This window comes from Oreochromis niloticus, linkage group LG8 (assembly GCF_001858045.2).
Source record: "Oreochromis niloticus isolate F11D_XX linkage group LG8, O_niloticus_UMD_NMBU, whole genome shotgun sequence".
Taxonomy (NCBI): Eukaryota; Metazoa; Chordata; class Actinopteri; order Cichliformes; family Cichlidae; genus Oreochromis; species Oreochromis niloticus.
This window is the reverse complement of record NC_031973.2, coordinates 4,986,731-5,001,116: the sequence shown is the minus strand read 5'-3', so window position 1 is coordinate 5,001,116 and position 14,386 is coordinate 4,986,731. Positions and strand designations below refer to the sequence as shown.

Sequence of the window (14,386 nt, the reverse complement as noted above, 5' to 3'; positions counted from 1 at the left end):
AAGCGAAAGCGCCTTCTCTTAGTTTACCTTCCACGACGCACTCACCGAGTGGCTGCAGGTAGTCCTGGCTGGCGTGTCCATGGCCTCTGAAAAAGCTTTAAACCTCTGAAAAAAGCGCAATTGCGCATAGTTGGAGTACAGAAGGCAACGGTGGGGATCATTGTGTGCAGCTGGCCGCGCCACAAAACTTGAGCTGAGAGTTTGTTCGTCTCCAGCACAGAACTGGCTGCTGGAAACTCCTCTTCTGATAAGGCTCAACCCGCTTACAGTTTCTCACTCGGACCTTGAACCCCTGCAGAAGTGGGTGGATCGATCCGAATATCAATAGTGTCACAGCAACTCCGGTATTGATGTTGGATCGATGCTACTTTGTTTATCCTTTAAGTTCAACATGTAGCCCATTAAATTGTGTTACATAGTATGAACTACTGTTAATGTTTTATACACAGAGGAACCTTTCAAAGCTTTGGAAAAATGTTTTGAAGACGTCAGTTTTATTTGTCAATTTCTTCAGATGTAGCTACTTGCCATACAAAGGAATTGAAATTACGTTTCACACTGTCCCATGCATAGACATAGACAACAATAAAGTGCAGATGCACAACATTTAGTTAACATACAGGATATAACAAGACAGGACCTAACATATAATAAAGTGTTCCACAGTGCGCCCTGGAAAGTAGTGTACTAGTCTACTTGAGGTAGTCCCAGGTTGTGGTTGGTAAGTGTTTTTGTTTTAATGCAGCATAAGACTGTAGCAGCAGTAATAGTAATATAAATAATATAAATAGTGCTAAAAAAAAAAAAATACTAAAAATATATAGCAGCAGGTGTGTGCAATTGTAATGCAGAGGTAGTTTTAGGCGTTTACAAATGAGGCTAAAAAAAATCATAAAGGCGGGTTGGGCAAAACAGGAAACGTGCAAGTCTTCCCATGAACATAAAAACAAGAAAGCAGATGTAAAATAATAAAGGCCTGCCAAGAACATGGGGAATTGAAGCCAGAATAGGTTTATCTGCACAAGAATAGAGAAATATTTGCAAGTCATCTTAATGGGGAAATATCCTTTCATAGGCCTGGAGGGACTTTGTATGAAAACACTTGTTGTTTTTAAATTAATCTGTTTGAACCTTTCTGTTCAGCCAGGTTTTTTGGTATCTTCATATCCTCATTTGGTCTCTCCAGCGTTGGTTTTTTTTTTTTTTTCCATTTTCCAGTAGAAGTTTGTGGGCAAAAATCACCTTGTAAGTGATCATCCATGGATAGAAGAGGAGGCAGCAGCAGGAGGAGAAATTAACATTTAACTGGACTCCTGCCATAATTGTCCCAGGGATTTGTGTCTCCTCTGCACTGTGGAGCTCATAAGGAACAAAATCCAGTTTTTGCTTTATATAAAAACAAGTTCTCCAAGTTACCCTTCAATATGTATCAGGTTTCAACATTAAATGAAGCTGACCTCCAATGAGGAAGTCTTAATAAAGAGGAGAAAGGAGTAAATAACTGGAATGGATCAGGACTCAAACATTTCCATCAATTATTTCTTCAAAACAATTTTATTAAGTCTAGTTTTAAAAAAAGTACATCGGTGAACAAAATCCTCTAAACACAATATTTCTGGAGTTTCAGGAAAAGACACCATGATTCATGGTGGAAACCACAGGTGACGATAACTCTGACAGGAGAAGTGACGAATGTCAGTGACAAAGTCTCACCTTAACAGGAGCTTCTGTTAGAGCGAGGGCTTGTGTGAGGAGTTTAACACACGTGATTCACAGCAAAGCTTTAACACATGGAGCACAAAAGGCAGCGAGAAAAACAGTCCCTGACATTCAGAGCACACCAACACTGAAGCCCTCCATCATTTTAAAGCAAATAAAGAGACAACAGAATCAGAAAACACTTCATTTTAGAGGACGACCTCTAACTCTGAGTCACTTTATTTCATGACTGTTCTGCTGCCATGTGGAGTAATTTCTATCTTTATTTACATTGTTTACTGGCAGGAAACCCCACATTTTTTCCTCTAATACTGCCAATAAATTACATATATGAACTATTCTCTCGAAATGTAGTTACTCATGGTAGCTAAAGGTAATGATTATGATATTCTCTCCACTTCAAACGTTTCCTCCCAGATAAATAAACGAGGATGGACGATTTGAGCTCATCTGACCGACCAAACATCGCAGTAACACTTCTGTTGTTTGCAGTTTTCTGACGATGAACAGTACATTTCTCATGATACAAACAGGTAAACAACATCACTCCTTCTTTACCTAGCAACAAAGTATTTGTGTGACGAAAGTACGAGCAGGTCATTGGCTGTCCTGAGAGAACAGCTCCTCCTTCAGACGATAGTAGCGCCCTTTCTTGGCCATCAGCTCACTGTGCGTCCCCTCCTCTACGACCTCGCCGTTCTCCAAGAAGATGATGTGATCGGCCTCCTGCACAGTCTTCAGCTGATGAGCCACGACCAGCACCGTCCGACCACAAGCAAAAATTTCCTTCAGCACCTGAAGACAGAAATATGAGGCCACTTCACAAACACATAGTGCTGGCACGTACACACAATTCTTTTGTGGTCCTCTTCCCCTCTTCAAGGCTGCAAGTAGAGGCAGTGTTTATTTTTTAGTTTATCATCTAAATACTTTCTGGATTAACTGGTTAGTCTTTAACAAAAAAAAAAAAATCAACTTTCTGATAATACTAAACTCATAAAACCCTAAAAATTCCAAAAATCTTTAGGTTTCCCTTCGACCTGCCTCTCATTCGGATGTGCAAAGATATCTTTGGGCTATTGTTTTCCATGTCAAACCTGGGGATGTTGCTGCTTTAAGTTTTTGTGTTATTTCTATTCTAATTTATAGTTCCAATTTTAGCTCCTTAATCTGATTGGCTGTCACTCATAGCCAGGTGGGTGGGGCTTCTGCACTCACAGCCAGAGCTCTGTTCATTCAAGTTCCAGGAACAGGCCCATAAAAATAGAAAACCGCTTTATTTTGAATCTGGCTCACTCGTCTTCTACTGCAGGTCAGGAGAGATGTTTTCAGCACAGCTGTTATGTTTAGATCACTTTCTGTAACTCCTATTTTGCCCACATGCATTGTTAGCTCTGTCATTTCTTAACAAACCTCACACCTACAAAGCAAACACCAACTGATACGACTCTGGAGTGAAGCATCATCCCTGGTGACGCGAGCTAACGAGTTTCCTAACCCGAAGGCGGTGGATTGGATGATGAGCGAGACCAGAGTGACACTGTCCTGAGTCATCTGGGGGGAACATACTCACATCAGGTGTGGGCCACTGTGTGCCGGCACAAAGCGCTGTTTTTTGGTGGATTAGTGGATTTGCAACCCTGTGACTTTGTCCACTTCTAAAACAAATAAAATAACTTTGAAAGAACTCCATTTTGACACATAGCGTCATGATGTGGAGGTATGGCTGGAAAATTCCATCAGGCACCCAAGTTCCTTGGTCTCCACCCCTGGTCAGAGCCATTATCTCTCCTACAGTCCTGCACACCTGAAGCTGATTCTGGGTAATCAGGTTGAGGATGTAATCTCCACTCAGACTCTCCTTCACTGTCAGCTTGTAAATGATCTCACATTGCTATTGGCGCTAAGTAGTGATGGGTAGACGAGGCCTCGTGAAGCGTTTCAGCACATTCCCCAAACTGTATCGATACTGTGTCAACACAGTGTTGCTGTTTCGCTCCATACTGACACCTGCTGGACCTTAAATATCATTGCAGGCAACTTACTTGAGACTCACAACAGACACTGATTCAATGATCTAGTCGTACTTGTATACACTGTAAGGTACTGTACTTTCCATGGAATCATTTTATATCTTTTATATTGCAAATATTGTAGACATCTTTAAAATATATTGTGAATGACATTAAGTGAAAATTAAAATGAAAGTATTGTGAATGTAATATTACCCATTTAAATGTAATTGACTCAGAGTTTATTATAAATTTCTATTCAGAAAAATAAGTTTATCCAATGTCTTTGCATTCAGTCTATTGCGTTTTTTTTGACACCATTTCCACAGCTTTGGAAAACTCACAGGCACAGATGAAGCTGGGGTACACAAACTGTAAAGCCAGGTGGATAAGGTTCAGATAAGATGTCTTCCTATTCCCCCAGTACGTTAAAGGATCCTCTGATCTTGGAATGTTTCTCTCCGACACTCTCCACAATACTAAGGGGTTGGCAGTCCTTTATAATAAAATTCAGGGCTGCCTGGTCCAGAACAGTCTTCCTAGATGCTTGATTTCAAAATAATAAAACACATATTAATAAAAAAAAAAATGATGATAAAGCTGTTCAGTGTCTATATAGGCCAACCTGTGTTCATTCTTGGTGTGTTTGTCTTATTTTCATGTTTGGCTCTGTAATGCCTAAACACTGAGGAGGTGCTTTTGTTTGTGTAAGATAGCTCCGCAGAACAGATGCGACATTTAACCTGCATAAAATGAAATAAATAATTTACACTGCAGGTCACATTGCTGTTTTTCCTATTCTGATAGATTACACTGAAACAAAGACAAACTATTATATTATTTGCAGTTAAAAGATCAACATGATCCCACATTCTTTTTCTTTCAGGCTCCATTTTGTTATGGAGAGATGTTTTTTTTTTATCTTTGCGAGATTAATTTTGTGGGGGTTTTTTGGTGGCGACTCATTCCGTGCGGATGCGGTACCTTTTAAACACAGTTTGGCGCGTTGGCTATGAGCGATACAGCAGCTGTATCGATCACGTGACTTTTTCTTAAAGCGACGCACGCACCGATACAGGCATCGCTGGGTGAGCTTGATACATGCGTCGGTGCGTCAGTGTTGCAGGACCCATCACTAGCGCTAAGGTTTTCATGCTCTTGCTGCTTGTTTTATTGCTTACCTTGTTTTCCTGTGCCACAGTTTCCCTGGACCTTCTTCGCCACTGCCTTCAACCTCACTTCTTTTTGGATTACCTCTGCACTCACCTGCCTGCCCTCCAGCTATCACTCACCACTTTGGACTCAGTGGAACTCAGGTCAGCCAGCCTTTGCCAATACTCACCTGGATTCTCGCCGCCTCTTACTCAAAGCCAAGCTCACCCCGGCTATCAGTAAGCAATACAGGTCATACCTACCTTCCCTAGGTGTCCTGCGCCCACCACCTTCCTAACCTCATTTTCTTCTCTTCCAGACGCACCCGCTCCATTCCTGTTGCACCTGTCAATTCCCAGTTCACTCTCACTGACCCACGGCCGCATCACTGCTCTTTGCTACGAATTAATCTGTTTTCTTAATAAAACACTATAAACCTTACGAGCTGTCTCTGTTGTGGTTCGCTGCATTTGAGTTCAGATTAGCTATTGGCCTGTGGCCATTGTGAAGGAGGACTTCATCAAAGCGATCTAAAAATCCTGATGGAAGCAGTCCAGACTCGCCTGAGAGGAGCAGGAGAGGTTTGCTTTTTCTTGTGTTATCAGCCCACTGCCCAAACTTTCTCACCACCACCACCGTCAGACAGATGTGTAAGAGCAGCTGCTCGACTCGCACCCACACACAGAGAACACCCATTTACTCTTCTTGCATCCAGGATTTCCTTGTTTGGTCATCATGAGCAAAGCTGAGGGTCGTATAGCTGCCTGTTACAATCCCCGACAGTGAGCTCATGTGAAGATGGAAGTTTCTGAGTTTTATTTTTATATACGTACAGAATGCTGCGCCTTGGCATCCAGTTTGCTGGTTGCTTCATCCAGAATGATGACCTTCGGGTCTCGAACCAGAGCTCTGATCACGGCGATGCACTGCTTCTCTCCTCCTGCAAGATGGCCCCCACCTTCTCCAACATCTGAGAGGACAAACAACACAGACCAGGGTTACACTGGAAAACATGCACCTGCTTCAGGTTTTTCCATCACTTTACAGTTAATCATTACTGAAACATACCTCCTGATTTACCTGACTTTTCTTACTTCACATCTGTCACAAAAAGTTAATATTAACCTTCATAAACCTATCTGCAGCTCATAATGATCTGTTTTCCTCTCTACTTGATGATTTTGTTAATTGACTTGTGCATTTTCTCCTTGTCAGATCAGCTCTATAGCTATCATATATTTTTATTTCCTGATGTAATGAAAAGAAAACGCACAAGGGGCTTATAAGAGAAAGAGCTCACTGCAATATGCAGTATGAGTAGACAGAAGTAATACAAATGTAAAGAAAGGTAATCAAACAAATAAAAAAACAACTTGAATCTGAATTTTTTCATGTTGTAGGTATGTACTCATTAATACCACTCTTCAAATTTCAGTGATTATTTTCACCCACAGTGGGCAAAGTTGAAATGCAGAAGCATGCTGGTCTTTCAGGGGTGGGATTTCATTTTCCCAACGGGTCACATGATAAACTAGGACTGCAGTGGACGGCCGACCAATAAGCTGAACCAGTTCGTCTCAATATTAATTTTATCTCTTCAAAAGCTGCTGTTATTACTTTTCTGCTCTACTCAGCATTCCTGGAAACTGAGAACATTTGTCTTCAAAATAAAAGTTGTGCCTTAATGACATATTTCGAAAGGAGCAACAGACAATCATGTCATATAGAAAAGGCAAGCAGCCTCGAGGTTCACAGTGCCAGCTGTTGCCAGGGGCTCACTGACCGCTCTTTAGCCCTGTGTAACTGAAGTTTTAGCAACAACTTGGAACTGGTCAGGTAATGCTCATTTTTCCACTGTAACCAGTGGTTGGCAGGCAGTTGCCAAGTGGTCTCTAGTCCCGTGTGACTGAGGTGAGGCACAACATCACAGATGGCTCTGTACCTGTGTCGTACTCGTTCTCCATTGCAGAGATGAAGTCGTGTGCGTTGACTTTATTTGCGGTTTCTTTCACCTTCTCGATGCTGCAATCCTGCAGGCCGTATTCAATGTTGTATCTCAGGGAGCCAGAGAACAGCACGGGATTCTGGGAAACCAGGGTTACCTGCGCGAAGAAAGGATTAATGTGGTTTCACCATTTACACAATTAAAGCAAATGAGCTGATGCGTCTCACAAGAACAACACCTGACAGTCAAAGTTTTGTTGGGGTACAAGTGGATAGAAAGAGATTCACTGTCCACGTGCTATTTTAAGATCTACATCTACTAATGAATCAAATACACTTACACCCCCACCCCCAGAACTGGTCCAGCTGCTCCAGTCAAACAAAAATCTTCCAGCCTCAAAACTCTGAAAAGCGTTTGAGCCGAGGACAGGGCTAGACACGACAGCTGTCCAAGTGAGACAAGCCTTTACAAAAACCCTCTGACGCCCTCTTTGTGTCATTCATTTGAGTAACTGAGGTCTGTGACTTGAAGCTGATGTTAGATTAGACCCTGTTTTAAACATTAACTGCATCTATATCTAACATATGATTACATGTTTGCATTAATTAAAGACACATTAAGTACTGAGATCATATGTACCAGGAGCATCCCTACATTATTTGATTTAGTGCAATGATTTAAACTGGCTGAGCCGTCTGTACCTTTTGATGGAAATATTTGTGTTTGTAAAGGTGGAGCGGCTTTCCATCCAGCAGGATCTCACCCTCCTTGGGCTCGTACAGCCTCTTCAGGAGGCTGACACAGGTGGTCTTTCCACTGCCGGAGGGACCCACCAACGCCGTCATCTTGCCTGGCTGCAGCTCCATAGACACCGACTAGAGAGAAGACATCAGTACAGCATTTATAAATCTGTCCAACTCTCACAAATTAATGATTAACACCATTCCAACAGTGACACTGTGGGACAAACACAACCATCACTGTCATAATATGAAACTGTTACCTTCAGGGCAGCTTTTTCTGGATAGCTGAAGGTGACATTTTGGAAAACAATTCTTCCCTGCAGATTGTCGGGAGCTAAATCTCCCTCCTCCTTACACTTGGGTGTCCTGTCCAGGTAGCTGAACACTTTGGAAATGACTCCAACTGTGGCCACCGTTTCACCATAGCAGTACAAAATCTCCTGCAACATAAATAACCCATTGAGTATCAAAAACAGGCACTACATGTTAATAAATACCCAGAATGATTCGGCTTACCTTTAAATTGACCGACATGGGCTTCTGATACAAGAAGAAGGACACAAGACTGCCGATGCTGAGATTTCTGGACGAGATGAGGGTGCGGGCCTGTAACAGCATCAGTATCTTTATCCCCAGAGACACCAGCTAAATAAAGAGAGTTAGGAGAGGAGAGTTACTTGTGAAGGAGCTAAAAAACGAACAAAACAGGAACCATTATCATGTCAGCACATATCAAATACTGGGGAAATACTAAAATGTTTTAAGAAACCAGGGTGCAGTTTCTTCTTGGTGCTTAAATATTAGCACATATGCAGTTAGAGTTGAAAATAAAACATGTTCCCTTGCTTGTAACATGACTGTCACCTTACCCTCCGCACTAGGAGAAAGACTGAACTGTAGATTCCTGAACGTCTCTTGACTACACGCATCTGCTCCAGAGCCTCCTGATATCTCCTGATTTCGTCTTTCTCGGCCTTGAAGCTGCGGACGGTTTGAATCCCGCTGACCGTCTGGGAAGCCAGGTCTGCGTTCTGAGCTTGGCAGTCCTGAATCTGCTCTTTCAGCTCCTGTCAGACAACAAATCAGGATCAACAAATAAAGTCTTCATGACTCCCACTTTTAATATCTTTGATTCTTTCCAGCTGCAAACAAACATTTTTCTTCCTCTCTTCAAAAAAAGATAAAGAAAAGTCTGGCTGTTTTTTCTTCCTTTTACACCTACCTTATACAAGGTGCTGTATTTGTTTTGCACTACAGCTAAGAGTGGCATCTCTATGCAAGTGAGCACAGTGAGCTCCCAGGACAGGCGTAACATCACTCCCAACATGAGGAAGGTTTTCACTGTGCTGCGAACCACGGCGTTAGCATTCAGCGCTACCGTGCGGCCCATCCGGTCCACGTCAGAGTGCAGGCGGGAGGAAAGACGACCTGGATGGTGAAACAGAGAAAAGGACAGAGTTCAGTAACATCTTAAATCTGCACAGCTTCAATGTTTACTTTAGATTATGAGGCTTTTTAGACACTAGTTTGTCGGGCTAATTGCATTTTATGATGATTCTCCATATACCAAGGGTTAAATCAGCGTTAATATTTTCATAAGGGGAACCTTTGGCTTTGTTGACCCTGCAAATTCATGCAGTCCCTAAATATCTTAATAGACATGTCGTGCTCCTCTCACCGGGGTTGTTCTCCTCAAAGAACTGCACTTCCTGCTTCAGGAGGGTGTGAAACAGCAGATGCTTCAGCCTCTTGTTCAGTCTGGCCAAGGTGCACATAAATATACCACCTCTCATGCCAGAGAAGAGCGCGCTGTTAAGATGGAAAGATAGAAAATCAGAGAGATGCCAAGTAAATAAATGTTCTTCCTACGAATATCTGAGAGACAAAGAAATGATGGGAACAGTTTTGGTTCATCACCTTCCGAGAGAAATGAGAACCAGCTCTCCGACTGCATAACCAAAGCCGGCTTCAAGTACTTTACCACTCAGCATATCAATGACCTTCCCTTGATACAACGGGATAAACGTATCACCTGTGAGGAAAGATGAATGACAGGTATAAAGGTAAACAGGGACACAGTCAGCAAACTTATTAAAAACTTATTTCGAAAGCAGTATTAAACCCTAGTGAGTATTTAAGGACATGTAGTGTGTGGTGGAAATCACATTTGTTACTAACTATGTTATGAGTGCTGATGATAGACTGTATATAAAAATGGACTGTGCATTTTTAAGCCAGCCCCCTCTTTGTAGGGGTTTCTTAGCAGAAGTGACTAATCTTGGATGAGCAGGTGGAGTCAGTGTACAGGTGCCGGGACATGCTGCAGGCACGAGAAGTGCTGTCATGGTGAAATCATCTTGCCCAGCCTATTTTTTTTAAATGTCAAAACCTGCACGTGGACCTTATAAAACACGCTAATGTTGACATAACTCGTCTTTCGTATTGATTTGCCCTTTTGTGGACATAAACGAATGGTTCAAATCTGTGCTGGTCTTTGGAACAAATATTCCAACGTGGATAATTCTGCCATCCCAGCACACAGACTCACCAGCAGGAATCGATGGTTTTACTCTATCAGCGAACAATGATAGGAGAAAATCTGCTCTCAAAGTCTAATTTTTACTTATTCACTGTGTATCAGAGAGGATTTGTAGACTCAAAGGTCCCTTCTCTTCCTGCTGATTAGAAAAAAAACATAAACAGAGTAAAAGAGAAGTTTTGTTTACTTCTCTGAATGAAGTAACATGCAGGACCTTTCAGGTCTAACAGGATTTGGATTCCAGGAAGAAGAAGACAAATACATACATTCAAGGCCTCCTAACCTATAAACAAACTCCTGCAGCTGCTGTTTCCACTCTGATCCACACAGAACAGCAAGTCCAGTCTCTTAGAAATATTTTATGAGGTTTTTAACCAAAATCGGTCACTTATAACTACAGTTGACAATTTATATTATCTTAGTTAGTCATTCAAAGCAGTGAATTATGTCTTACAATTTGAATTCATGCCTTTTTTCCTAATGTTGCTTTTATTCTTTAATTTTTTTTACAAATCCTTGTGATTGTTGACTCTCTGTTTCAAGTAATTTCCTGTTTTATCTGCTGTGGTCACTTTGCACTCCCGTCTTTGTCACTTTTCCCTACTTTGCAATATTCCGCGCTGCCCTCATTAGTATTACCAATAAACAGTATAAAAGATGAATGTAGACACAATCATTCCACTCACTGGTTAGTGAAGTCCTGCTGTGAGATTTTCACAATCACCATTTTGGTGTTTTGAAACTTGACATTTTAATCACCTTTGTGAATAAAAGCTACTTTCAGCTGTTGTCATATTCACAAAGACGAGGATTTTTACGCAACAAAAATTCCTCTATAAAGAAAAAAATGGGGTGCTTGCTAACAAGCTTGGCGTCCACCCTCTGATCCAAACACAGCTACTTCTGCCTGCATGTTTCTGATCCATATGTCTTACACTGTAATAAACACACGTGCTCTATCTAACACACTATAAAATGTGAATGTTTTATACTTACAGATGACTCCTAAGATGAGGAAACCGAACGCTGCGATCAGGTAGAGAGTGTCTGGTTTGAAATATTTTAGTGTCCTCATAAGCAGCCCACTGGTATCCAGTTTGACGCTGTCCTTTTTTGTTTTTCCATTCCCACTGAGGCCCTTTTCCCAAATTAAACAGGCCAGAGATGAGGCCATCGGGCCTAAGAGGAGCATGCTGAGGTTGGGAGATGGACCCGAGTAAGGCTCAGATGGAGATGCTTTAAGGAAGTGTCCACTTTCAAACACGGGAGGAAGAAGGCAAAGGAGCGCCACCAACCTGCGGAGGACAGGCTGGGGCTTTCCATCAGTCAGCACAGAGGTGAAAACATGGAGAAAAACCCATTTTACAGCTCCAAAGGCCCACACGCCTTCCAGTCCACCACAGCTGGAGCAGTCGAGCAGCAGCAGCCCGGTCCACAACGATGAACCCAGAACTGCATCGAAAACAAGGATGAAAAATCCTGAGGCTGCCACGTCCGTCATTTTACCCTTGGTGGGCGGTGAAAACGCAGGATTCTCAATTGGATCCTACAACAGCAAGTATTACAGTCAATCAGAAAAGATGTCTTAAAATATAGATTTACTTTATCAGGAAAACAATTATATTTCCCAAACGTGTGTCTTTTTGTAAAATATTTAACTATTAATCCCAATCATCTCAATGACAGTGGAAACTGCCAGAGGGGGAGAATCGGGTGAACAGGAGTTAAGGTTCAGAGTTAACTATTGCAGGTGTGAGCAGCTCATAGTGGGAAGCTGATTCTTTTGAACTTCACCGTTCAGACTGGTTGATTTGAATCTCTTCTTTTTCTCTCTCTCAGGAAAATAGTTAAATCAGATTGAAAAGCTTCTACTTCAACCAAAAACCGTTCATACAGGAAGCATTACCTTCAAGGTGAGCGACTAACAATGAGTGCACAGGAAACCACTGACTGGCATATGACCTGGTAGTAAATACTAGATGGAGCCCGGACTGTCCACTAGTGGCCAACCATCATCTGCAAATCAATGCATGATGAGTTAATTGGTCCCTGTGTAAATGGTCCTTAACGTTTTTCCTTCCACAAGAAGATGAAAAAAGAAACTTAAACACTAAATAGACATTTTCTTTATTAATTTCTATCTGGTTTAGTTTAGTTTCATTTAGTTTCTAGTGTTTGCTTGATTTGTTTCATCTTCTTATTAATTTTTTTTAAATTAATTATTGTAATATGAAGGGTATTTGTCAGCACTGAAGCTGTTACAGTTAACTAAAACACACTAAAAAATTGCAACTAGTAGTGAAAAAAACCCATTTTAGTTAGTGGAATAAAAATAATAACTAGAATTTGGAAAACAAGAACTTTATGCATTTAAAAATGTAAATGTGATCACATTTCCAACAAGCAGCAGGAAGTTTTGGTGCAATTAGCTCATGTGCCTGAGATGTTTACATGATATTTAGTGTTTCTAGCTCCTCTACAGTCTTTAGTACTCAGAACCTGCCAGTTATCAAGTGTCTCCTCTGCTACTTCGATACAAGTGGCTGATGAGAACATATCTAATCTGTTAATCTTCATCACAAACATTTAAATAAAAAAGGAACCATTCTCCACAAATGAAGTTTCCATATCAGTGGTCATGTATCGGTCCGGAAAGCCTGACACACACTGTTAAAGGAAACCACCTCTGGGAACCACATATGAACTTTACAGAAGCTGGAAACTAGATCTCATAGGTGTACGTTTAAATTCACATCTCTCCATGTAATTCTGTTTTAAGATATTCTATTTCATTGGTACATAATTTGCGCAAGTTTAATGTGTGTATGTATGACTGTGTGTGTGCCTGAATTACTTTTGGTTAATTTAGGACCTTTTGCTACTGTGGCCCAACATTCATTTAAGTGGTTTTGTAAGAACATAATTAATAAATGTCGATAGAAAATATCAGAGAAAATAAAAAGTAAAACTGAACTGACACTAAACCTTTCCTATTCCAAAATGGAAGGATCAAATCTGGCAACAAAGTGAAACTAGCGTAAACTGAAACTAAAAATTTAAAATGAATAAAAAGGTAAAGTAATATGAAATTTTATACTGTAATAACACTAGTCAGGAGCCTAATTTTTCATGACTTCAGAGGAGAGATTACAGTACAAACACAGCGCTTTTTGAAGCAATTGGCTCACGATCATGAGGTCATCCTCAAGCCTCAAACATCTGGACCCAAACCTCACCTGACACAGTGTAATAACAAACTGGACCAAACTATAAAAGGCTAAAAATAACCACATTTCCTCTCTATTTATTATACTTTGTGTCGTTTTTTGGTTTCAGTTTTTGTTTATTTACACCCACTCTCGCAGTCTTAGGGTCACTCTCAGCAAATATATCCTTAATCACTGAATAAAATATGCAAAAAAGTAAAAAATAGGTCCTGCATTTTTAATTTAATCTACTCTAAGTACCACAGAGACACATTTTCTGACTCCGGGGATAAAGTGCTGTTTTTCAAACTGTTTACATCACACTTATGGAAAATATGAGCAAAACGTTAACACTAATATCTGTTATAGTTATATTAACAAAGCCTTGCAGCTATTTAATGCAACTCTGGAGCATAAATCATATCTCCAGCTGCTGGTTCTCATTGTAGCTTACTTAATTGAGGTGGTAACTTCAGTAATAGGCCATTTAGGTTACCTGCTCTCCTCCCTGCCGTTTCACATTTACCTGTGTATACACCTGTGACGTAAAATGTATTTAAAATTGAGTTAATCGGGATTAATTTAGATTACCTACCGTATATCTTTCTCCTCCACAGAGCACAGCTAGCTTAAGTGTCTGCAGCACCAGCCGCTTCACTTTTACTTTCACTTTCATTTAGCTGACGCTTGCGCGGCTCAGAGGACGTTAAAAAAAAAAAGAGCGACATTACACAAAATATCAAACTCTGTCCTCATGTCTGTTCAACTATCGTTTTTGTACCACGAATCAACGTTTGTGCGACAGCTGTGGAAAGTTTTGCACTAAGAAAACCGCTCATTTCACACATTGGCCACAAGATGGCGGCAGTTCGCGTCGTTGCTTATGTTGCTGGAAACGACTTCCTCCCTTTCACAATAAAGGCACGGCAGTTTGTTTAATTGTCTGTGTAGGAAAGATTTACACCCTTTTGACACCGTGACACCAATTTTGGCTTTTAAAAAATGTTTTTACATGAAAGTTAGGTTTTATATATTTCATATGACAGTTACTGGTGAAAATTCCCATTTTT

General features: G+C 40.9%; 2 protein-coding genes across 2 annotated transcripts in view; both read right to left on the bottom strand.

Moving 5' to 3' along the window:
• acsf2 (acyl-CoA synthetase family member 2) overlaps positions 1-294 on the bottom strand; it is a 29,694-nt gene extending 29,400 nt beyond the window's left edge. Inside the window, exon 1 of the mRNA XM_005453738.3 lies at positions 46-294. Within this exon, the coding sequence (XP_005453795.1) occupies positions 46-161 (116 nt within the window). The 5' untranslated portion in view covers positions 162-294. The remainder of the gene's footprint in view (positions 1-45) is intronic.
• A 1,241-nt stretch (positions 295-1,535) lies between these two features.
• On the bottom strand, positions 1,536-14,181 carry tap2t (transporter associated with antigen processing, subunit type t, teleost specific). The gene is made up of 12 exons (XM_005453736.4): positions 13,912-14,181; positions 11,107-11,656; positions 9,489-9,603; positions 9,250-9,380; positions 8,794-8,999; positions 8,441-8,638; positions 8,088-8,216; positions 7,832-8,011; positions 7,530-7,703; positions 6,826-6,985; positions 5,717-5,853; positions 1,536-2,514 (listed from the first exon to the last, which is right to left on the bottom strand). Exons 1-12 carry the CDS (start codon positions 13,990-13,992, stop codon positions 2,317-2,319), a joined length of 2,259 nt encoding a protein of 752 aa, XP_005453793.1. The 5' UTR covers positions 13,993-14,181; the 3' UTR covers positions 1,536-2,316.
• Positions 14,182-14,386: the final 205 nt, after the last annotated feature.

What these genes read in the sequence shown, in the direction of transcription:
- tap2t (XM_005453736.4), bottom strand. Translation starts at nt 13,992, where the DNA reads ATGAAAGTGAAAGTAAAAGTGAAGCGGCTGGTGCTGCAGACACTTAAG. An exon ending in GTGGAGGAGAAAGATATACG is followed by an intron (nt 11,657 to 13,911) that starts GTAGGTAATCTA and finishes TTGCTGTTGTAG; the next exon opens with GATCCAATTGAGAATCCTGC. An exon ending in TCTTTCTCCTAGTGCGGAGG is followed by an intron (nt 8,217 to 8,440) that starts GTAAGGTGACAG and finishes CTCTTTATTTAG; the next exon opens with CTGGTGTCTCTGGGGATAAA.